This window comes from Lygodium microphyllum, chromosome 4 (assembly GCF_053477565.2).
Source record: "Lygodium microphyllum isolate KBCC chromosome 4, Lygodium_microphyllum_v1.1.10, whole genome shotgun sequence".
In the NCBI taxonomy this organism is placed as follows: Eukaryota; Viridiplantae; Streptophyta; class Polypodiopsida; order Schizaeales; family Lygodiaceae; genus Lygodium; species Lygodium microphyllum.
The window spans coordinates 157382118-157404841 of record NC_141138.1 but is presented as its reverse complement, the minus strand read 5'-3'; the positions used below and the strand labels follow the sequence as shown (position 1 = coordinate 157404841).

The 22724-nt window shown below is 40.2% G+C and overlaps 2 protein-coding genes across 3 annotated transcripts; both read left to right on the top strand.

Annotated features, from left to right (window-relative positions):
* The first annotated feature begins 276 nt into the window (after positions 1–276).
* LOC148037819 (uncharacterized) lies at positions 277–3007 on the top strand. Its single transcript, XM_087677162.1, has 4 exons — positions 277–593; positions 811–2200; positions 2747–2754; positions 2943–3007. The coding sequence occupies exons 2-4, from the start codon at positions 933–935 to the stop codon at positions 3005–3007; spliced, it is 1341 nt and encodes a 446-aa protein (XP_087533288.1). The 5' UTR covers positions 277–593; positions 811–932.
* A 799-nt stretch (positions 3008–3806) lies between these two features.
* On the top strand, positions 3807–22320 carry LOC148037818 (uncharacterized). Of its 2 annotated transcripts, none has more exons than XM_087676778.1 (10): positions 3807–3923; positions 12868–13046; positions 13706–13766; positions 14105–14203; positions 14357–14451; positions 20741–20854; positions 20944–21011; positions 21185–21295; positions 21417–21726; positions 21982–22320. In XM_087676778.1, exons 1-10 carry the CDS (start codon positions 3851–3853, stop codon positions 22105–22107), a joined length of 1236 nt encoding a protein of 411 aa, XP_087532904.1. In that variant the 5' UTR covers positions 3807–3850; the 3' UTR covers positions 22108–22320. The 2 variants fall into 2 exon arrangements, with proteins under 2 accessions (XP_087532904.1, XP_087532903.1); XM_087676777.1 differs by lacking the exon at positions 3807–3923 and adding an exon at positions 9494–12520.
* Positions 22321–22724: the final 404 nt, after the last annotated feature.

Sequence of the window (22724 nt, the reverse complement as noted above, 5' to 3'; positions counted from 1 at the left end):
TACCAAGAAGACTTCTCTAAGTTTCTAAAACCACCTCAAAGTTAGGATTTCTAGAACTCTTGCTTACCTCCTCCTTGAGTTGTAACTCTTGCCTATCAACTCATAGAATTTCTAAGTATGAATATTGATACATTTTCCTTTAGCATTCAAACCTTCAACCTTGGGTTTTCATGGCATAGGTATATAAGCTAATGACATTAGTCAACGATGTAAGTTAATCATATAAGCTAATAATATCAAGTTGATGTGAAGTGGAACGTTTCAACCTTGGTTATTTTGTGGCATAGTTATACGCCGATTTTTTTCCCCCTTCCTTCATGTTCAGTTTTCGTGCTTCGAAGAGGGACTAGCCTAGCCATTGTCGTTCTCTCTGTCCGTCTGTCTGTCTGTGTTACAGCGCCATCGCTACAACCATCAGTTGAGGTGCTGCTCATCTGCCATCGTGGCGCGGCATTGGAGCTTGGATCGCTGCACCACCTCCATAGTTCACCGGTTATTTCCGCTTGCAGTGCCGTAGCCCTCTTCGGTAGTTACTTCAGGAGCGTGGCGTCAGCGGAGCTCTCCGTCGCATTTTTGCCCTAAATTTTCACCAGGTATCCTCTTGCTACCTTCTCTCTTTGGTGTTTGCTGAAAGCATCGCTTCTTTCACTCTGCCGATGCAACGGCTTTTGTATGATGCCTGGCCTTCACCATCGTCTGTCTTGTACAAATTACTTTTCTTGCTTCAAATCCTGTTGCTTCTTCACTTAACCCTCCCTGGTTTTGGAGACATCTGATTATTTGAACATCTTTTTCGTTCATTCTTTGCAGGGGCCAACAATTTTGCGAGGCATTGACTGCAATCTGCCACATCAACTACTATGGAAACTTTTTCCAACTGCCAAGTTTCGAGGAACACTGGCTGATTTTGTATTGCATCAAATGCGAGGATAATGAGTGGGGGAGGGAAAAGATTACATGAAAATTTCAACAATCTGTCTGTCCATGCTACATCCTCAGCCAGGCAGCACGAGGAGCTAAGCGCTACCATCACTAATGGTGATCAAAGATCCCAGGCTGAAATGATACCTATTTCAGATAATGTAGCCGAATCTAGACCTTTGAAACTTCCCCGACTTGACCTGGGGATAAAGGCCCGTGAACCATATAAGCCCTCTGGAGCGGAGGATTCTGGAGCCGAGTTACCATTTTCTTTGGATGGTAAGGCTGAGACTCGGGAGCCTAAGGAGACTCGGGAATCCAATTTTACAAAACTAAAGGTCAATTCTGATGAAAAAGGGGGGCATGGGGATTTTAAGACTGATACCAATGAAGAGAGAGCTGTAAGAGAGGCAGGGAAGGATGTTCGTATGGAACACAGTCATGTGGACTACAGAAGTTATACCTCAGATAGGGACTATCGGGGTGGCTGGAAAAGAGATCAAAGATTTGATCATAAGGAAGATCCACGGGAGAGTTGGAAAGATCATAATACTGATTTTGGTGCTTCTGGTCATGTGGATGACCCTATGAACTTTATTTGGAGCAAGAGGTTAGGAAGAAAGAATTCTCTGGAGGAAGATGGAGAGGTGAGGGACACAAGAGAAATAGTTGGAGAAAACAAAGTTGATCTGAAAAGAGAAGAGAAGGAGAAGGACAGGGAAAAGAAAATCAAGGATGACAGCTACAGAGAGAGGCTGGATAAAGAGGTAAGAAAACAATATGGAGATTTTGTGCCAGTACCATGGAGCTATCAGGACCGAGATGGAAAAGAGAAAAAGGAAAGAGGAAGAGATAAGGAAAGGGACAAGAAAGATCACATGCGGAGGGTAGAAAAGGAGGATCCTGATGTAGCGAAGAAAGATGTAGATGAGTTTGGACTTAAAAAGTCTGGATCTGATGAAGGTGCCATTGCAGGGAACTCTGAACTCGAAAGGAAATCATCAAGAGAGCTAGAGACTTGGAAAGAAGGGGAGAGAGAGGAGAGGGAGAAGAAGAAGGAAAGGGATTATGATAAAAAGACAGATGCTGAGAAGAAAACAAGGGACCAAGAAAAGGAACCTGAGGAGACAAGCCCAGAGGAGGGAGCTGGGGAGAGGGAAAAGGAGACATTTGTTAACTACAGTTTCCAGCAGAGAAAAAGGATGCTGCGAGCTAGAGGACATTCTCAAGTGGCTGGAAAAGATGGGCGGCCTCGTTTTCTTTCAAAGGAAACGGATGGGTATGTTGATCTGATCACATCCATGTTTTTTGTATGGGTAGCATTTTCTTTTCTTTTGCTGATCTTTTTGCTGCATAAAATTTGGTATGATCTCTCAAAAGTCCACATTGTGAACTGTTATCCTATGTGCAATGTGTATGTTGAATTTCAATCAGACCCCCTCTTGTACCATCAATGCCCAAATGTTTGCTAGCATCACTAGGCATATATCACGTTTGTGCAACGTTAGTTCCCGGCCATTTCCAAGGCTAGAAATACAAGGCACATTGCATTTCTCTACTGTGCACCACAATCTGAAAGATGTCAAGCAGTAGTTAACTCAATGCAGAAATTGTGTTAATGCATTGAGTGGGGCTAAGGTCAATACATAAATTAACAGGTTTAAGGTGGTGTGCACAATGTATGTCTGTGTGGGTATATTTTAACAATAACTTTTTCTTTGTGATGTCAGCAGAAAGTGCAGATTGTAATTCTTCTTTCTTTGTATATGAGCTGACTATTGTTTGAGTATTACTGATTGGTGGTTTGTGTTTTCTGTGTTTGCAGGAACCAAGGTATGTTTCTACAGCTAAGATTGAAGAATGGAATTTCAGTGAAGTTTCAGGTTGTCACATAGTCATGGTTTCTTCCAGCACCTCTTTTTCTCTCATGCAACTGAACAGAAGCTATTGTATACCGTGGAAGAATACCATTTAGTGTAGAAGCAGAGTTGTCAGTCTTCATCTGGTGTACGTGAATTTAGTGAATGCTGACAGAGTGTATGGGAGCATCTCTTTAGACTGTGATGTCGCTGTGCCATTGTCTTAGGGCGCCCATGACTATCAGAGTCAAAAACAAGCCCATTCTTTCTGGAATTGCAGTTTGGCAACAGCTAGGCACATGATTAAAATGACCTGCGTTGTCCTAGAACAGTGTAAGGCTCACATAGTATAGGGAATTATCATTTCAGAAAGGTGCATATGTGCTGGTAGAGGTTCAAATGGCAGGTGTGAGGTTGCACCCAAATAGTAGAGAGAGTCTCAAAGTTTAACAATTCCATTTTCACAATGCTATTGTGTGTCCTCATATGGGATCTAGTAGAGCTTGGACCTGGAATGTATGAATATATTTACTGCTGATAGAGTGATAGGGAGCACCTCTTCTGTTTGTCCTGTTACTGCAAATGTTTTTGGTCATGCCAGTGTATAAATCATAGCGAGCACACTTTTCCTGGAACTGCAGCTTGTATCTGTAGGTACATTAATCAAGCATGGCCTTTTTTATCCCAGACGCAGCTTAATGTTTTGATGTGGCATAGGAAATTATAATGATTCTAACTGAGGTAGGTGTTGCTTCCCCCCAAGTCTCTTAACTGTCTCTGCCGAATGATGCTTGTCCATGTCTGTATCACAGCTTTATGTTTGAAGCTTCAAATGGCGTTGTGACTTGGTAATTCCTCCATGCTATCACATAAAACATTGAACTGTAATTGTATGCTCAATTTGTTGCTAGAATTATTTGTGCTAAATCAAAACATGCCAAAGTTGGAAGCTACAAAATGTCAGGGCTAAAGACTATATTGTTATGTCATTCTCCTAGTCATTACTAATCAGTTTATGTGTCTTGGCAAACTAGGACTTTTGCTGTTACACCCTTGATTTCTTATCGACCATGTGCCTTGATTGGCACAACCGGCTAATCAATCAAGTCCATGTGGTAGTTGATCTCCAATGGCTATTATTTGGTAATCTTTGTGTGCTGTTGGACTTACAGAAAATGTTATCATAAATCATTTTCGAATTGCAGGATATCTAATTGAACTTACCCCTGAGCCTCAAACCTGAGAGGGAGCTATTGACTGTGCTTGGAACTATGTTTATATATTTAGCAAGATTAGGTTCTAAAATAACAGATGGATAGAGGAATGCTAACATTACTACAAGGGGATGGCCAAAACCATTAGGGTTTCTATGAAGAGCCCAAGGAATACACTATTGTAAAAAGAAGGGCTGGGTTGTGTGGAAGGCAATCAAGGGTGCTATTTGGATATGCACAGAAGATGTTGTGCGCATACGATTTTAGATGATTACTGTGTATATATTTACCAATATGAACAAGATTGAAATTGCTAATTCAAAGGAAAGAAACGATTCTAGGAGTGTTGACTAGGTAACTACAGCGAAAAAGTCTAAAACAGAGCATTTATGACTTGGGTAAAGGATATAAGACTTCACTAGAGCTAAGAAAGAAACATGAGGGTTTTCTATGTTTTGTAGAGAAAACATAGAGAGAGTATGAACATGAGGAAGAAATAGCTCAATTAATACTGAAAACTCAGTGAACAGACAGAGTATAGTCTGTAGAGAAAACATAGAGAGAGTATGAACATGAGGAAGAAATAGCTCAATTAATGCCGAAAACTCAGTGAACAGACAGAGTATAGTCTGTGGACAGTGATACAATAGAAGCTGAAGGAGTGCAGAGCTGTCCAACAACCACCATCTCTCATGTGAGTAGGCTAGGGAAGAGTGCCAGACAGTGTCGTCCTCCAGAACGGATCCTGAGTGGAGCAAACTACTTGTGCTTGATGAAGGCCTGGTAGTGCGATGACAACAGAGAACTGTCAAATGCAGCTGTGCTGAGGTTGCCACAAGTATGTCATGCAAGACTGCCCAAGGGCCCACTAGGATTATAGAGGCAATGGATATCTTCTTTTGAGTCCACCAACAGGTCCACCTTAGTGAAATCAAAACATTGGACCAAGGTTGCCACAAAGGACTGTCCAAAGGCCAGCAATGATCGCAAAGGTGATGAGACACTCGTATGGGACTTGGGCTCTTTTTTCCATTGATGTGTAACTTTGGCTTGCCACTCATTAGTCCATATGAAAGTGAAACCAAAGTACAAAACTGATAGGAATATCAATACAAAGAAGTCTTGCATGTGTGGGGATGTCCTGCAAACGGTTTAATTATCACATTTTAAATCATGTAACACAACTATAGTAGTAGGTTGCTAAGGTAGAAATGTGATAGAAGCAGGCCTCAAAAAACAATAGATGATGTTGCCAAGCTAAGAGGGTGACACAAGCATTAGGATCAATTGTCAAGAAAGAGTGGGTGTCAATGTATAGAGAGGGCTGGTGTTGAGATGGCTAGGGTAATAAGGTGACGATGATGGTATTAGTGACAGTGATCATGATTGGTCAGAATGTAGAGAGAGATAGGGTGTGATAATGTAAGGAACATGGTGTTATTAGCATAGTACATTTCATGCGTTCTACAAACATTTTTAGTGGCCCATCATTGGGTGCATTTCTATTTGTATGGATGGCATGTTTCATTTTGATTGGCATGCATTTGTGGCCCTATCCATGACTGGCTGACTTGATTATTTTATTGCTCTATTTTTGCATATTTATAGTCTATCTCTCCTCCATATTATTATTCTTCTTTCATGCATGCAACATGTTGTTGTGGAGAGGGAGTTTGGATGAAACTGACATGTAGATCTGATCTATAGGGCAATGAAAAATAAGCTTATAGCACACACGCTATTCAATTCAGCAAAGAAAACAAATGACACAAAGAACGTGAGAACTAGAGTGCTCTTGCATAGTAGACGACATGGGATTGGCCCTCAATGTGAGTGCCCCTTATGTTATTTCTTTAGTATTGAAGATGAGCCTTTACATAGACCACTTGTGACTTGCTCATGTGATCAATATGGTTGTTATAGACCAACACACTTTTTGCTAATGATTCCTCGCGTGCTTGGCTCTTGAATGGACTATATTTAGTCCAATTGTTACATCCTTACTTGCTCTCACCAACCTTGACCAAGGAGCTTTGAATCTATCTCAATTACATGCTTAAACTAGTATGTCTTTAAGCATACAAAGTTGCAATCGCTCCAGTGTTGACGAACATGACATTGAGAAATGCATCCATAGTCTCTCAATGTTGGCACTTTGCAATCGATGAGAAGTTCGCATGAATCTCAATCCTAGACTGATTCTATTTGTTGAATGAGACCTTGGCCTTGATTGTCCAACAATCTTAGAGCTTTGCCCTATCCAATGCATCCTCAATTCATTGTCTAATTGAAGTAATTCAGACTTGTAAATTTGCTGTCCATAAACCCTAATCTTTGGCATGCATTTACCTTGAGATTGAGTATTGAATTTAATGCTTTTAGTGGCTGGAAAATTAGATATGTAAGTTTGTGTACATTTTCCTTGATATTTGCAATGATTTGGCAATCCAAAAAAATGGAAAAATTGGAAGGTTTGGTTGGAATGTCTTCAGCAAGCGATTATATACCCAAAATGATTGATTTTTGCCAACCCTAGCCACATATCTGTTGTATATAGCAAACCTTAAGCTTGATATGCTGTAAAATAGAGCTTAACAGCCCGAGAGATCGATTCCCGGCTATCTAGCACTTAGGGATGGTTGCTAAACACTCCTCTCTTATTGTTGGTCATTGAAAAATCAGCAAGTGTGTTTCTCCTTTTGTTGCTATAGCTCTCCAAACTTCGGCTACTCCAAAATGAGAGAAAGAGAGCCCAAAAATAGCCAAGATCAAGTTTCCAAATGAATAACTCGTAGCTTCTTAGTGAGTTGGTGCTTTTGATTAAGGGTTGGTTAATGACTTGAGCATTAATCATAAGTGAGTTGCTCATTTGATTAAGGGCTAATTAATGACTTGAGCATTAATCATAAGCGAGTTGCTCATTGGATGAAACTTTAGCTTAGGACTTGCTTAATAACTTAAGTGCCTTAAGTGAGTTGCTCATTGGGCGAAACTTTCAATGTAACTCAATCCTAAGGTGCAAACTTTCAATTTTATGAAAGTTTCTCATTTCATCTTGTTCCTTTTGCTCTGCCTTTGTACAACATAGGTTGTATACTTGTCCACCGCAGTGCTCGATGTCAAATCCCTTATTGTTGGTGCAAGGGTCATGGTTCACTATGCCAAGACCTTGGAGTACTAGAATTAGAGTTCATTTTACTTAAAATCATTAAGCCCATTCCTCATTTTGGTGAGATAATCCCCTCTTGAAACATTGCAAGCGACCTCAATTGCACATAATGAAGATTCAACATGGTATGTATGACCGATATGTGTTTGCAACTAACCAAGCATAGTGATGCTATTGCATTATTCTCAATGTACAGTTGTATATACATGTTTCCAAGTAATCGAGTACAATATTATTACTCCATGTACAGGTAATGTTGAATTGTGCAAGATGATAGTCTACTACACTTGTGAATGACTAATAACAATTGTACATATCCATGGGCCATGGCTATTGAAGTGGTACTCACTACACTAGTGAATAACCAAGTAGAGCTGTAGAAACACATGTTTGCGACACTGATCATAGCAAGTCTCAAAGGTCACTATCTACTAAGACAAAAGGGTGCAACAAACCTAATAGCTTCATTCATGCAATTCAAATTCCTTACAAAATCATCTCTCTCTTGTCTCAATGTGGGCTAAACTTCAAAGAAAGTTTGAATTGCTTTCTCAATAGCATCAGTATATTGATGCTTAGCGACTGTAAAGCGCAACATGTTTTGACACCAAGGATGACCATACATTTTAAAGAATCCATGCCATTCAATTGTGAAACATAGCATAGCATATGCTTGACTTGGTAGAGGTCCAAACACACCAAGTTGTTGTTAGAGTGCAACGAATGTGGAAGTGTATGATTGGACTAAAAGAAAGAGAGGAATACACAGAGAGAGAGAGAGAGAGAGAGAGAGAGAGAGAGAGAGAGAGAGAGAGAGTGAAGAACATGGAAATTTACAGTGGATGAATGCTGAATAAGAAAGGAGATATGTACAATGGGGCCATAGGCTGTCGAAATATGCCAGCCAAAGTCTCTCCACACGTAAACACCCAATCTGAATGACTACAACTGGGGAGGGCTAGGAACTAAATAGTAGAAAATAAATGCCAAATAACCAAGTCAGCTTGGGCAAAACTAGCCTATTGATCAACTTGGCCAACTGTTGCTGAGAAAGTAATAAAAACATGGTGTGTAAAATTTGTCTGCTATGTGACAGCTTGGAAAAACTATCCGTGCTGACCTGATGTTGCACGACCTGCCCGGAAATGGTGAAAACATATTGGCAACGGTATCATATTATTTGACCCGCTAAAAAATGCATGGATCTGCCCTAAAATACATATACAATGCCTATGTCCATCTAGGGGATGACAAAATCTCCAACACCCCCTCTTAGATCCTAGATGTGGCATAAGGCTTAGGGATCTAGAGTGATATTGGAGAATGGCCGGAGGAAAAGCCTTTGTAAGTAAGTTTACCTAAGTTATTATCTGTCTCACAATATACCACATCAATAGTCTTATCCAAGATCTTCTCTTGAATGAAATGGTATTGGATCTCAATGTGCTTCAACCTAGCATGGAATAAGGGATTGTGTGCCAATGCAATGCAACTCTCATTGTTGCAATGAAGTGTAGTAGGACGTGTCTTAGGACACCCAAGCTCTCCTAACAACGCTCGAAGCCACATTGCTTCATAAGTGGTAGAAGACGCCGCTTTGTACTTTGCCTTTGTAGATGATAGGTCAACTATGAGTTGCTTCTTATTGCTCCAAGAGATAGCACTTACTCCCAAGTAAATCAATAATTAGTATTTGATCTACGAAAGTTGAATCTCCTTTACTTGCTAAATAATAAATACCAAGGCTGGGGGTCCCCCCTCAGAAATTGCAAAAGTTGCATAGCAACTTGTCAATGAACTAGCTTGGGTTCACTCATGGATTGTGTAAGCAAACTAAGGATTTTGGTAGGAACTGGTTTGGTTGAAGATCATAATACCTCCTGGTGTTTACAATTGAAGATTTTTTCCCTTGTACAAGGGCAGCCTGCTCTGACTCTGAAAATGCAGCTTGCTAGGGCCTCCTCCACTGGACGTGCACCAATTTCAACCTAAAATCTGCAATGAAAAGTTGAAAATGCAGCCTTTTTTCCTTCACAAACGGCAAAAACATACAAAAATCAGCAAAATTTGCTCCTTTCCTATGCTTATCCGCTCGTTTCAGCCTTATGTCAATGCACAACTCTCTTAGTCACCTTCGAATGCTGAAAACACAGCCTTTTGTTGCACTGAAATCTCCTCTTCAGGTTTGCCCACGATTAATCAGCCCTTCAATGTTGCTTTGATACCATGCCAAAGTGCAGCGAATGTGGAAGCGTATGATCAGACTGAAAGAAAGAAAGAAAGAGAACACGGGGGGAGAGAGAGAGAGAGAGAGAGAGAGAGAGAGAGAGAGAGAGAGAGAGAGAACACAAAAATCTGCAGTGAGTGAATGCTGAATAAGGAAGCAGATATGTACAACAGGCTCTAGAAATATGCTAGCTGGAATCTCTCTACCGCAAACACACAATGTGAATGATTGTGACTGGGGATGGCTGGGAACTAAATAGCACAAAAAAATAATGTCAGAAAATACCACATTGGCCTGGCTGAAACTGGTCAACTGATCAGCTTGGCTGACTGCAGCAAAGAAAATAATTCAAAAAAAGCTGCTTAAAATCTGCCTGCTACATGGCAGCCTGCACAAACTGTCTGCCCTGTCCCAATGCTACTTGACCAGCCCGGAAATACTGAAAACATGCTGGTGAGTGCATTATACTGGCCAACCTGCTCAGAAATGCATGGATCTGTCTTACAATGTTTGTTGAATGCCTGTGCCTGTCCAGTTTGACAGCTGCCACAATGAGAGATTCACTCACTCCCATACCAGTTGTGTATCATCCTCAAAGCTCACACCTACGATTAGCAGATCGGGTGTACTAAAACAGCCAACCAACATATGCAAAAGTCCTCAACATAAGTCCATGATTGAAGCCTGCAAGATCATGAATTCAAAGGCTCTCGAAAGCTTTAACCAACTGCAAAACAATAATTCATTTTTTGCCATTGCTCTACCCAACAAACATATGTAAAAGCCCTCAACACAAGTCCATGATTGAAGCTTGAAAGTTCATGAACACAAAGGTTGTGGAAAGGTTCAGCCAACTGCAAAGCAACAGTCCGTGTCATGCCATTGCTCTATATTGTGGCTATCCCAAAGCCATATTTTGTGCAAACATATATTTGCCAATGAGACAAATGAAAGGAATACCCTCAAATGTATTCCAAAAAACACAGCAATGGTCCATGAGCAAATATACCTCATATGAGAAAAGTGTGTCAAATTCCTTGCTTGTTACTTAAGAACCAAGAGAAAACCATGTAAGAATCCACTTGCTACACTCTAATCCTTTCACAAACACTTTACTTCATTAGATGCCTTAGTCACCCATAATAGTTGCTTTACAAGACATATGCCAATAGCTATGGTTGCTTCACATGACTTATGTTCATAGCCATCCCTAGAGATTAATGTTGCTTCATAATACTTATGGTCATGGCCTTCCCAAGAGATGCACACTAGTGACACATCTTAAGCATAAAAGCATTCCATTCAAGGTTAAAAAATATGCATTTAGTTCCCCGCACTCGGCATATGAAACAAAATACATAGATATGTAACACGAAATGGTTTGAAGCAACATGTGCATTACTACTACCATAAATATGTCCATGAGTATAATCCAAATCAAAGTTTCCCAAAAAGTATGATACTTAGTGCCATGGTAAGCATCTATACATAGTTGCATAACAACTCATATTGTCTAGAACACTAATCATAGTAGGTCCCAAAGTAGATATATTGTTAACATATAGTACCTTGGATGAACATAAAGTACACCAAGCGATTGCTAGACATTTGAGCATATCTGACCAAAAGGAGTGGAAGTGCTACCTCCCTCTTGAGCATCAAGCGATGCTCTAGATTTGCGCTTTGTTGAGCTTGATGAAGCTACAACCAAGATAGGCTTCAATCGAAATGCCTCAAGGTAAAGTTGCAACAACCTAGGTGAATTTGCTAAGTCACCCTCTTCCATCCGCTTCACATTGCAACATGAGCTCTTTGTATGAAGCTGGCATGTTGAAAAAGAAAAATCTATGAGCCCTCATACAAAACATGAAGTATGTTATAATAAGTTGTTCCACAAAATGTAAAGTTTCACATAATTTCGCATGGTGATATTGGCTCTTCACTTGTTCATTTGGTCATCAATTCTACTTTAAATACCAATTGTAAGATAAGAGGCGCTAAAGGCACAATCATAGTTCCACTAGTTTCATATGAAAGGGTTCATGCTATACTGTAATATTGGTACTGTGTTGAATGTTAGTACCATAAGGTACCAACTTAACGGATACTTATTTTGTGGTCCAATTTGCACTTTGGGATGAGCTAAAGGCTTCTTATACTTATATGATTCTCTCATGGGAGTATGTTGTTAGATTCAAATGACTTCTCTACCTTTCATTGTCAAAAAATTAGAATTTTTAGGGGAGAATCATGCATTTTTATCATACTGGACCTTAAAAAATCTTAAGGTAATATTTACTAATGTATATTATTGTATCATACATTAACCATGGGTACGCTTCTAAAGAGAGGAGCGAATCCATAGGTAAAAATGATTCTTCCTTTGCTATATGACAGCAATAATAATGATATATACACGAGTAAATGCCGGGAACAATGAATCCATGCTGCACTCCAGCTCATGTGCAGTGCATACTCTCCCCTCTCCCCTTGCCCTATATGCATGCAATCCATTTGCTATCCATTGTAGGAAAACCTTTGATCAGCCACATTTAGCTACATTCACTTGTGGCACCTCAATCAACAAACTTGCCATTTGGCTCTCTGTTCTTGCAGATGGCTGATTGATGAATTGAAGACCAAGAATTACTTTAAATAGCCAAACTCTGAAAATGTATTATAAGGCAGCCAAACAGCCAAACCTTTCAAAATAAAGTCGTTCAAACCCACTATTTGACCATTAAGTTTGACTTTATAGGGCAATTTTAGAGGTGTAGAACCTTGGCTAATCACGTAACCATGGACTTGGAACATTTTTGGCAAGGTTCTAGCATATGCTGTCTCTTGAATTTGTCTGTTTTATGAAGGAAAGTGCTGCCAAATCATGGGTGCACTATATTGTGGCTGGCGTTATGGGGCCTCTCACATAAAATAAGGAGTATTTAGGCAATTTTTAATAACATCCCCTATTTCCAAGTCATTGTCTTTGGATTAGCTTGACATGTCACATTCATTCTTTATTTATTCTCAGGTGCTCTATTGTTCACAATGTTCCAAAGCCTCTATTATCATGTCCTAGCCAATGGTGGTCTAATTACACTATCAGCACTTGTCCGTCTACTGACCTCAGGTTCTTAGATGTCTTTTGATTCTTAATTGTTTCATCCATAACTACCATGCTTATTGGAATAGAGTGTGCGCTCCTGTGCTCACAAAAATAGTATACTTTTGACAATTGGAAAAACAGAAAAAGTTTTTAATAAAGCTGTCTAAAGTCTCATGGGCTTTGAATACTTATCAGCCTATTTTTAGTATTGCTCGGTCTACCCAGAGAGAAGACAGTTTCATTCTGATACAAATATCAAGGATATTACGGAGAAAGTCTGTTGGTGAACATCTGGTTTTTTGCATTGGAAATGTGTTTGTTGTATGTTTGTATTTGCAATGTAGGTTTTTTACAGTGGTAAATTGATGCAGGTAGTGGTGAGACCACAGCTGTTTTATACAGACCTGGAGAGTACATGCCTGAATTGGCAAAATTGTGGAAAGATTATGAGGCACTATCCATGAAGAATGGGGAAAGCACACGCTTGAACCAAGGCCCAACTATTGAGATTCGAATACCTGCAAAGCTTGTTTCTACCTCCAATCACCAGGTGTGCCGCATTTCACATTTCCCTTTGCAAATTGTTGGAGCAGGTTGGCCAAAATCTTTGTGACAAAATCCTTTCTGTTAATCTGTTTGAGTTTATTTGTTATTGCTTTTTCTCCTGGGAGAAAAAGGTGGGGGGGGTGTTGGGGTGAGAGGATGGAGGAACAGTTACATGCAGCACTCGTGTTGGATTCCTACACTATTAGTGCTATATTTTTCAGCTTTTGCTCTCTCATAGTGAGCTGCGGCATTTGATCCTTTTTCAGCCAATATATTTGGAGTGCCAAGCATGCTTTTTAAAGAACAATGAGGGCATTAGTACAGGTGTTAGAACCCAACAACAGCTGGTGTGGTGTTTTGTTGCTTTTCACACTATTGCCTGCACGCAACATGTCTTTGCACATATGTGAGTTTGCTTCTGCTAATTACAACATGTGCAGTCTTAGTTTTGCTGTATTTTCCAGTTGTTTGCTTGCCTATATCAACCTCACTTGTATCTGTAATTAAGCTCCTTTCATGGACATATCCAACTAGTAACAATGCTTAAAGATTTTGTTTGAATAAACATCTAAAAACTCCATGCTACTTAACTTTCCTTGTGTACCTTCAGATCTTGAACAGTGCAGTGCAGAGACTGAATTTTTATGTGTTTCTGAAAACCAGGTGCGAGGGAGTCAGCTGTGGGGGACAGATGTTTATACAGATGATTCTGACTTGGTAGCAGGTACAAACTTTTCTCACTAAGGTGAATGTCTACTGCAACTGCCCATGGGCGGAGCTGCTTGGGTGGAAAAAAATTGAACTTATCTTTGACAAATAATAGTTTAAAAGGATTCAATTAGACAGAATCAGGAGTGTGATCATATTATTAGATTTTGAAGTTTTGTTTCTGTTATATATAATTATCATTATTTCAAAAGCTTATGTGTGCATGATCTTCAACAAATAATAGTTTAAGAAGGTTCACTTGAACAGAATCAAGAGTGCAGCTGTCTTATTACATTTTTGTTGTAAGATTCCTGTAACATAAATAAGCTACTGATGGTCTGGTCTGTATTGCAGTTTTAATGCACACTGGATACTACCGGCCGACTGCTGCTTCTCCACCTTTGTCCATTTCAGAGTTACGTGCCACAGTCCGTGTCCTTCCCCCTCAAGACAGTAAGTTCTAGCTCACAAAGTATATCCATCTTCAGTTATAAAGGCAGTTGAAAATTATTGGAGGGATTATGCACTACGAGAAGCTCATAGAGGCAGGATTTGTAAGTGTGTTTTTGAGATTTGATGGGCCAATTCCTAACCGTGTCTGTGCAGGCTACACCTCTACTTTACGGAATAATGTGAGATCACGGGCATGGGGAGCTGCCAGTGGATGCAGCTACAGTGTAGAACAGTGCCACATTGTTAAGGTATATTAATCAAGTCTGTGCTTTTGGTGTGTCATGGATCTGGCTCTAAAACATAATCAGAATTACACATTTTGGACGCATGTGGTACCGAAGAAATAGGTGTATGATTGTAAGTGCAATTTGTTCAAAAGTCGAGAGGCTAGCATTTGAGCTGAGCATATATGCCCAGTTGCTAATGTTTCACTTTGATCTGGCTCTAAAACATAACATCAGAATTAGCACATGTGTTGTATCCAAGCAAATAGGGGTGAGACTTGAATTTGCAATTCAATCGGAAGCTCAGAAGGCTAGCATTCAAGCTGAGGGTACATGTTAAATTGTTCATATTTCATTTTGGTGCTGAAATTCAATTTGCTGCAAGGGAGCAAGTTACCTAATAATTTTTGAATTGACAGCAAATTTTCTTATGTTGAAATTCAATCTGCTTTAATAGCAGCAAGCTTATCATTGATAGTTGGACAGATTCTTAGTTGATTGTGGTTATGATGTCCAGTCTCATGGAATTCTTCTCTCTTATTAAATAAGCCTGTGGGTTTTGCTTGGCTCTTTCTGCTTCCACTTTCTCATCATGCATTTAAGGTATACTCACCTCGTTTTCTTCCCATGTCTATTTTTAAAGTTTAGAACACCTTATCCTATCTAATCTCTTGAATGTCTTATGGGCACAAATGGGTGGTAGTGAGTTTGTGTCTTTTGATTGTGCTGATAATATTCACTGAGGCTGTGCACTAATTGGAAGCTGAATGAAAAGGAAAGGTCAGAAAGTTTCAATCTAGAGTGTGCAGGTGGAAAACCAATTTGTTTTACTGACATCATCAATAGGAGATGTTCTACCTGTTTTTGGAAAGTCAAAAAGTTATCAATGATAGCTGGACAGCTTTCAGTTGGTTTTATCGAAGAAACAAGCTTGTGGGTTTTCAATTGGCACCAATCTGGTCAAGAGTCTCTGCTCCCTGTCTTGGTATCATACACCTCTTTAGGCATCTGACTTGGTTTCACCCTATCTCCTCTTTTCAACCTCACAGTACTATCTTACTGGGTTTCTTCAATGTCTTCTGGGCCATAAAACATGGCACAAATGGATGGGGAAAAGACAAAGTAATTACCCATCTGCACATGATGGACTATATATGAAAAACTAATGTATGGTCAGTTGAAAGAGAGACCACAAGCGCCAGTTGCCAAGTTTTGAAACAGGCCCTTTCAAAATTTTCAGAAAAAAGTGAGATGCCTTTTCAATAACATAATACACATAACATTTTGTTTGAGTTATTAAAATCATTTAGACAACTGGTGTGACATTCTGGCCCCACAGAATAATTCTGACCTCATGAGGGCTGTGCCTGATAAGGGCAAGTGTTGTCAGATGAATGTGGAGCATCAAAAGCAAAATGAGAAAGCCGCTGAGAATACATGAACTCAGAAATAATGAACTTGGGAAGTGAAATCCACATATAAAAGCATGAGTGTGTGGACAAAGGCATGGGTTGTAACTTGTGGGCAACTCCAACAAGATGATGTGTGCCTGTATAAATTGACTTTGAGATGGAGGAGAGGTAGCCTTGAAATACGATGAAATAAAAGAAAATGATGATCAGGTCAGCCATTTAAGGGGCCCATACATGTAGGTCAGCCAGCCATAAATGTGCTGCCTATTGAGAAATGCAATTCACTTAAATAGACTGCCTGTACAACTATGATATGTGCAACATTAGCACGCTCTCTTAGATCACGGGTGATAAGTACATTAAAAAATACATTGATGAAAGACCCACCATAATATATACAACAAGGACAATCAGATAGGACCATGGATGCCCAAGTAGTTTGTGATCAAGCCATTTCCAAGGTGCCTTATATAGACTCTAATGTCAATGTTGATTGTATCAATCCTTGACCATAGAGAGTAGAAATAATTGAATGTGGATACCTGTCATGGACCAATTCCGGAGAAGGCACATTATGAGCATGGAATTTGTGCCAAAGTGTTCCCTCATGTAGGAACAAACCAGGAGCAAAGACTGCTCTTTGTCTAACCCACCATCATGAACTTGGAAGGCAAACCAGCTCCAAGATTTGAATCTATGAGACTTTCATTAGTGTAGAAAGCCACACTTAGGATCCACCATACCGCTCACACTCCCTCCCTAGCATTGGAGAGTCTAGAGGGATGAAGATACTACAAAAATCATTATGGGGCTGCTGTGGCCTTTGTTGCACGATCACAATTCTTGTTAGAATCCAAAGATGATGAAGTGTTGGAGGAGTCCTCCCCCATCTTCTTCTCCTTCTCCTTGTGTTTTTACAATGTTGCTAGCTTCTTTTAGTCCTTGCAAAGGTGCCCCTTCTTGTGATAGAAGTAGCATTGTCCCTTCTTCTTCTATGCATGACCCCTTTTTGAACAACCAAAGCTTCCAAAGGGGCAGCCAAAACGAAATGGAAACATCCCCTATAATCGTAAGGTGGACTCATGTTCAAGTAGCATCGATGTCATGTGCTAGAAGCTGATGGGGAAATTCTGATGTGTGAGCTTGTAAGGTGTTTGACACACCATCAAGCTCCTAAGGCAATTTTTAGATAATAGCCCCCATTGGACGGGCTTTGGGAAGAGCGGATTGCATATTGCGAAGTTGATCCTAGATTTGTGTTACTCGAAGAATGGATGGTTGTATTGTATTAGTTGGGAGGACTTCCTTTGAGATACATCAAAGAAGTGCTAAGTATGCTTTGGTATTGTTGTCTCAATCTAAGATTGCTTACTTATAATTGTTTTCGTCTGTCACGAGGACATGCATTTTCAATGCTTAGCTTTGGCATTATTGAGTTATGCACATGTGAGGTGCACTTATGAAATGCAAGTCAATTAAGTGATAGCGAAACCTTAGTAACATTGGTGATTAGTGGGTGATATTGGGAAAAGCTGTGCAAAGTTATGCCGGATAGGTACTTGTGGGTGTCTGATTTCAGTTTTGGTCTAGGCCATTAATTGTGCCATTAAATGTCTAGTGGTGACATTAGAGGGACTAGGCATTAATTTATTCATAAAGTAATGCCAAGTCCCATGCCAATTAATGTTGGGACAGTAAATGTCCCATAGGGGTTAGCACATTAATTGTGCATGGGCACTAGCCAATTCTTGGGCAAGGTCAAAAGAATAATTAATTAATTTCCAAAAATTAAAGCCTGAAATTAATTAATTAAAGCTGAAAATTACTTTTGAAATGCCGCGAAGTGGCAAAACAGGCTGCCACTTGTCAAAACTTCCCATGCAAAATGGAGGGGGGACTGTTTGGGGGTTGGCATAGAGTCATTCTAGCATTCAAAGGCTGAGGGAGGAGGAAGGAGTGGACGGATGAGCTTTGAGAGAAGCGACAACTGATCGGCAGCGTGACAAGATAGGGGTAGTAGGTTTCCTTCTTCATCTCAGGGAGAGGTGGTGGTAGCAGAGGAGGGATTGCTAGTTGCATTGGGGTTTTACCCCCCCTTTTGAAGGTGTTGGTGCCATCTGAATTGATCAGAGCTACCGATCGAAAGATACTCTTTTCAGTTGATTTTCCCCTTGTCTATCAATCAGTCCTCAATAGTTCTCAGTCAATTTCAGGTTGGGGTGAAGAGCAATGGCACCTTAATTTACAACAGAAACCAGGGCTTCAACAGCAACCTTGGGATCCATGCCTAATTTCTGAAGACCCAGACTTGTGTTGCAGCTCAGGGCAAATAGATTTGCAGCTGAACCAAGGGGTAGTCCATTCACCAATTATTGTAGCCGGCATGCAAGAGATTGAAGACCCAAATTGAGCCTGAATTGTTGTACAGTCAAGGGGCAAATTATGCCTAAGCAGTGTTGGCATTTTATGACAGCCAATGTATTGAGGATTGAAGGAGATCGGCTTATATCTCATTGTACTTTAACCTTAGAGCAATACACATATAAAGAAATATTGCAAGGGGTGTCAGTTGTTGGGGCCAACTGGATGTTGGCTGTCCAAGATTAAGTGGTAAAGTGTGTATTTTCAGATTTGTATATTCAAATCTTGCTGTCATTTTGAGTTAAACCAGATTATCACCACCCTTGCCAAGAAGGAAGGCTGGGTTTTTTGTCTGTGGAGCAATAAAAGAGTAGTGTTGGAGACGCAAACAAGACTTGAAATTATGTACCAGAGATGCCTCTGCACAAACCACACATTACTGCACTCCAAGTTAGATAGTCAAGGCTTTAAAGCTTGTTATCAATGTTACAACGTGGAGGAGCCATTGATAGAGGTAGAGAAGATAAGTAAGAGTGTTAGAGAGAACACTTGGAGCACATATGGTTAATAAACCCAATAGCATGAGTTCAACAGTCCAAGCAACAGAGATGAGTTCAGATTAAAGAGAAGAAAGAGGAATAGGATGTGAAATGAGTGTGGTGAACAGAGGCACAACGACCAACATGCATGAACCTTCTCTTCCATTGTGTAAATCAGGTTGAAAATGCAGAAAAGAGGAAAACACGTGTTGATGCATGCGACAAAAAATGGAAAGGTATTGCAAAATGATGAAAACGTCGACTGTTTAGTACAAACGATGGCATAGCAGATCAAGACGCAAAGTGCAACGTTGAAAACACAGTACGATGTCAAAATGCAGAGTATGACAGCAGAAAATGCAGTTAGACAGGCTGCCCAGCAGCTGAAGAGTAGTGCCCAGCAGTTAGATGATGTGGCCAGGCCAGCTGGATGCAAACAGCAGCAAAACTCAAAGCTTGCAGCAGTCAAACAGGTTGAATCAGACTTGAAACAACAGTCCAACACAACAGGCAGCACAAGGACCAAGATGCTTGGGATCTTATACATGTCAGATGAATGTGGAGCAACAGAAGCAAAAAGATGAAGCTGCTATAAACACAGAGAACTGGATAAAGGAACAAGAATGCATGAACTCAGTAATAATGAAGTTGGGAAAAGGAATCATATACCAAAGCACAAGTGTGTGTACAAAGGCACATACATGCCTTGGGCAACCAGCAGAGTGCACCCAGAGTCCCTCTCCAGCAGGGTGCAGTTGCATGTATAAGTTGATTACGAGATGGAGGGGAGAGAGCCTCTGGATAGGCTGAAATAAAAGAAACAATTGTCAGTTTGGCCAGCAATTAATTGGGCCATAAATGCAGGTTATCACAGCCATAATTGTGCTGCCTACCTAGAAATGCAATGCACTCAAATGGACTGCCCGTACAACCATGATATGTACATCATTAACAAGTGTCTCAGAGTAAAAGCTAACATTCCCACAAAATCTTTGCTTTGATAAGAGCATTAATACAGGAAAAAGACTGGATCTCGAGGATGAACAAACATCAAAGTTTTCTCCACCTGTAAAAGGGAATAGACATGCAATAGGCGATAGATGCAATGTCTCCAAATTAAGAAAACCTGCCCTTGTCATTTGTGCGGAGCATTTGCAATCTAGTACATAGTAAGGGTGAAATTACATTTCATCGCCAATAGCTCTAGACTAGGGGAAGCTGCTTCTAATTATGCATGTGATACTCACAAGAACCGGACATTTCCCAGCCTTTTCACTTGGAAACTCCATTCCTATGAGTTTCCATTGTTGTTTCCATCACACATTTCCTAATGTTGGCCCAAGTATCAGTCAGAGGTTTCTTCTGTCTAGTGCTTGTTTGCTGATATTTCTCACTATCTTTGGCAATTATGTTGGTGTGCTTCTCAAAGATCTTCATTTCACATTTTGAAGAGAGCAAAGTTATACATGTCTAACACTTTCTAGTCATTTTTTAATTGTTTACCAGCCGTTTACATCCCCTAGTCGTTAGCCATTTCTGTTATGGCAGAGTTGGCTGTTGCTCCATTGCCACTTCTGTTAACACGCGACTATGATGTATGCTATAGGTGGGCAAACATAACATAGGGCTAGTAGGTCCTTCTAGAAGGGGTGTGAAAAACATCTTCAGTAGTTTAGTGAGGCAGATAAAGCATTTTAGCTAGTTGGTGAAAGACATTGTTATGTTGGCATCTTATTTGGGAAAACATTAAGAATTAGAGAGTAATTCTTAAAGGGAAAACATTATAAAGGTTACTAGCTAGACAGCTCCATCAGTGGAATACACAAATAATAGTTCACATTAAATTCTAAGAATGTCTATGAAAGTCCAAGTTTAACCAATAATAACAACCTTACCTAGTTGTGGCTGTTTGGGATGGTTTGTCTTTACCCTGGTTATAATGTCTCTCTCTTACGGTTGTTCTTTTTCCACTTGCTTTATGGTTACATCTATGCACCATAGGTAGGTGGTGGACACATTGAATTGGAACCTTGCCTCACTAGGATCTGGGCAGTTGCTCCCACACTTGCACCAGCTGCCATGGAGCGCACAATGACGACAAGAGCTGCATCGGCGGTAATCTTATACTTTACATCTTATGAGACACGTTTACTCGCATGCTTCCTATCCTTGGTTTATTAGTTCTTGCTGTTAAACTTTTGCAGAATGCTTATAGGCAGCAACGCCTTATTCAAGAAGTCACTATACAGTACAATCTGTGTAACGAGCCTTGGTGAGATTTCTTTAAGATTTTTTCTACTGAACCTTTTTAGACCATCAGTTTCTTGCTGCTATGAGGGAAGACTGGGCTGGTGATGAGGGAGGGAGCAGAGGGCTGTTTTATCCATGCTCTGACAGCATTTGCTTTTTTGTAATGTGCCTTAACTGCAATTCTGCTTATTTCAGGATGAAGTACAGCATGAGCATTGTGGCAGACAGAGGCTTGAAGAAGTCTCAGTACACTTCAGCGAGGTTGAGAAGAGGAGAAGTTCTCTATGTTGAGACACATAGGAACAGGTGTGATGCGGTTTTTGTCTTGAGCTTTGTCAATGTTGAAGTTCGAGCAAAGTCTAGTAGATTCTATTGTGTCTGAATTACTCGTTGGTTTGATTTATCTCCAATTTTGTGAGGTCTACAGATATGAACTCTGCTATGATGGTGAAAAAGTGACCTGCAATGGTGGTGGTTTTGGGGCAACGACAGCAACTTCTGCCCCATGTCAGGCTGGAGAGAAGGTCAAGGATAATGATATGGATAAAATACTCAGCAATCAGAAACAAAATGGGGAAAGAGTCCAAGGTCGTGCAACACACAACAGTGACAAAGGTCACCTGCAAGGTCAAAATGGGGAAGCCTCTGATCATTATAGATGGGCTCGCTGCAGGCAACCATTACCATTGAAAGTGATGCTTTCAAAGGGTATTCCCTTGCCACTTGAAGCTATAGAGGTGAGTCCTGCCTTTCAGTCAAAAAAGAATGTTGGCAATTCAATTGTGTAATCAGAAAAAGTAAGGTAGTTGTATGATGCCGAACTAGATTTTTGTGGAAGATTCTCTTCAGTATCTGAATCTGTTTAATTTCAATCAACATGATCGAAGCAGCTTCAGAAACTGTGTTTTCATTCTACAGGACATAGCATAATGTATTGATGATTCAAACCTTTCATAACTGGGCCTTGTTTTTCTAAATTATGTCGTCAGCAGGTTCTGGAGGATGGATTGGCCTGGGAGGAGATACAGTGGTCTCAAGCTGGTGTTTGGGTACGTGGAAAGGAGTATCCTCTCGCAAGAGCACAGTTTCTCTCCCCTAATCTGGAAGATATAGAGTAATTATTTGGAGATGTTTCTCCTTTGCTTTATGTACCACCAGGGCTCTGTATAAGGGGCTTACGGTTTTTTGTTGTATAGATCATTCAAGAATTGTTAGCATAAGACCAGATGGAAAGAAACTGGATTTGCAAACCAATTCTGTAAAAGTGAAAGTTCCATTCTATTGTCTGACGCGTTCTGTATAAGAAACAGGAGATTTATTTTCGTTGATAAGTGCATTCCGTTATTTTCTTACTCATTGACCTTCTGCACTTGAAAGACACCACCCTATTTGCAACAGTTGGACATTATCAAATATTTTGCAAATGGTAAATCCAAATAGCCTGTTTACACAATGAAAGATCATGAATCGAAAGAAAAGCTCAAGCTGTCGCGTGAGTAGCACAAATTAAATCTTTCCAGCATCAGGTTTTCTTTGTAGCATTTCTTGTCCTTTCCAGTCTCAATGTATTTTAAACCCTTTTGTGTGCAAATGGTAAATCCAAATAGCCTGTGTACACAATCAAAGAGAGTTTTTGGAGGACCTTTTCTACTTGCTAGAATCAGAGGAGTGGAAAGCTGTGAAGCTGATTTATTTCTTTGTGGATTATGCACGTGGTGAGCTGAAGAGATGTCAC

What these genes read in the sequence shown, in the direction of transcription:
- LOC148037819 (XM_087677162.1), top strand. Translation starts at nt 933, where the DNA reads ATGAGTGGGGGAGGGAAAAGATTACATGAAAATTTCAACAATCTGTCT.
- LOC148037818 (XM_087676777.1), top strand. Translation starts at nt 12,439, where the DNA reads ATGTTCCAAAGCCTCTATTATCATGTCCTAGCCAATGGTGGTCTAATT. An exon ending in CGACAAGAGCTGCATCGGCG is followed by an intron (nt 20,855 to 20,943) that starts GTAATCTTATAC and finishes AAACTTTTGCAG; the next exon opens with AATGCTTATAGGCAGCAACG. An exon ending in TGCCACTTGAAGCTATAGAG is followed by an intron (nt 21,727 to 21,981) that starts GTGAGTCCTGCC and finishes TGTCGTCAGCAG; the next exon opens with GTTCTGGAGGATGGATTGGC.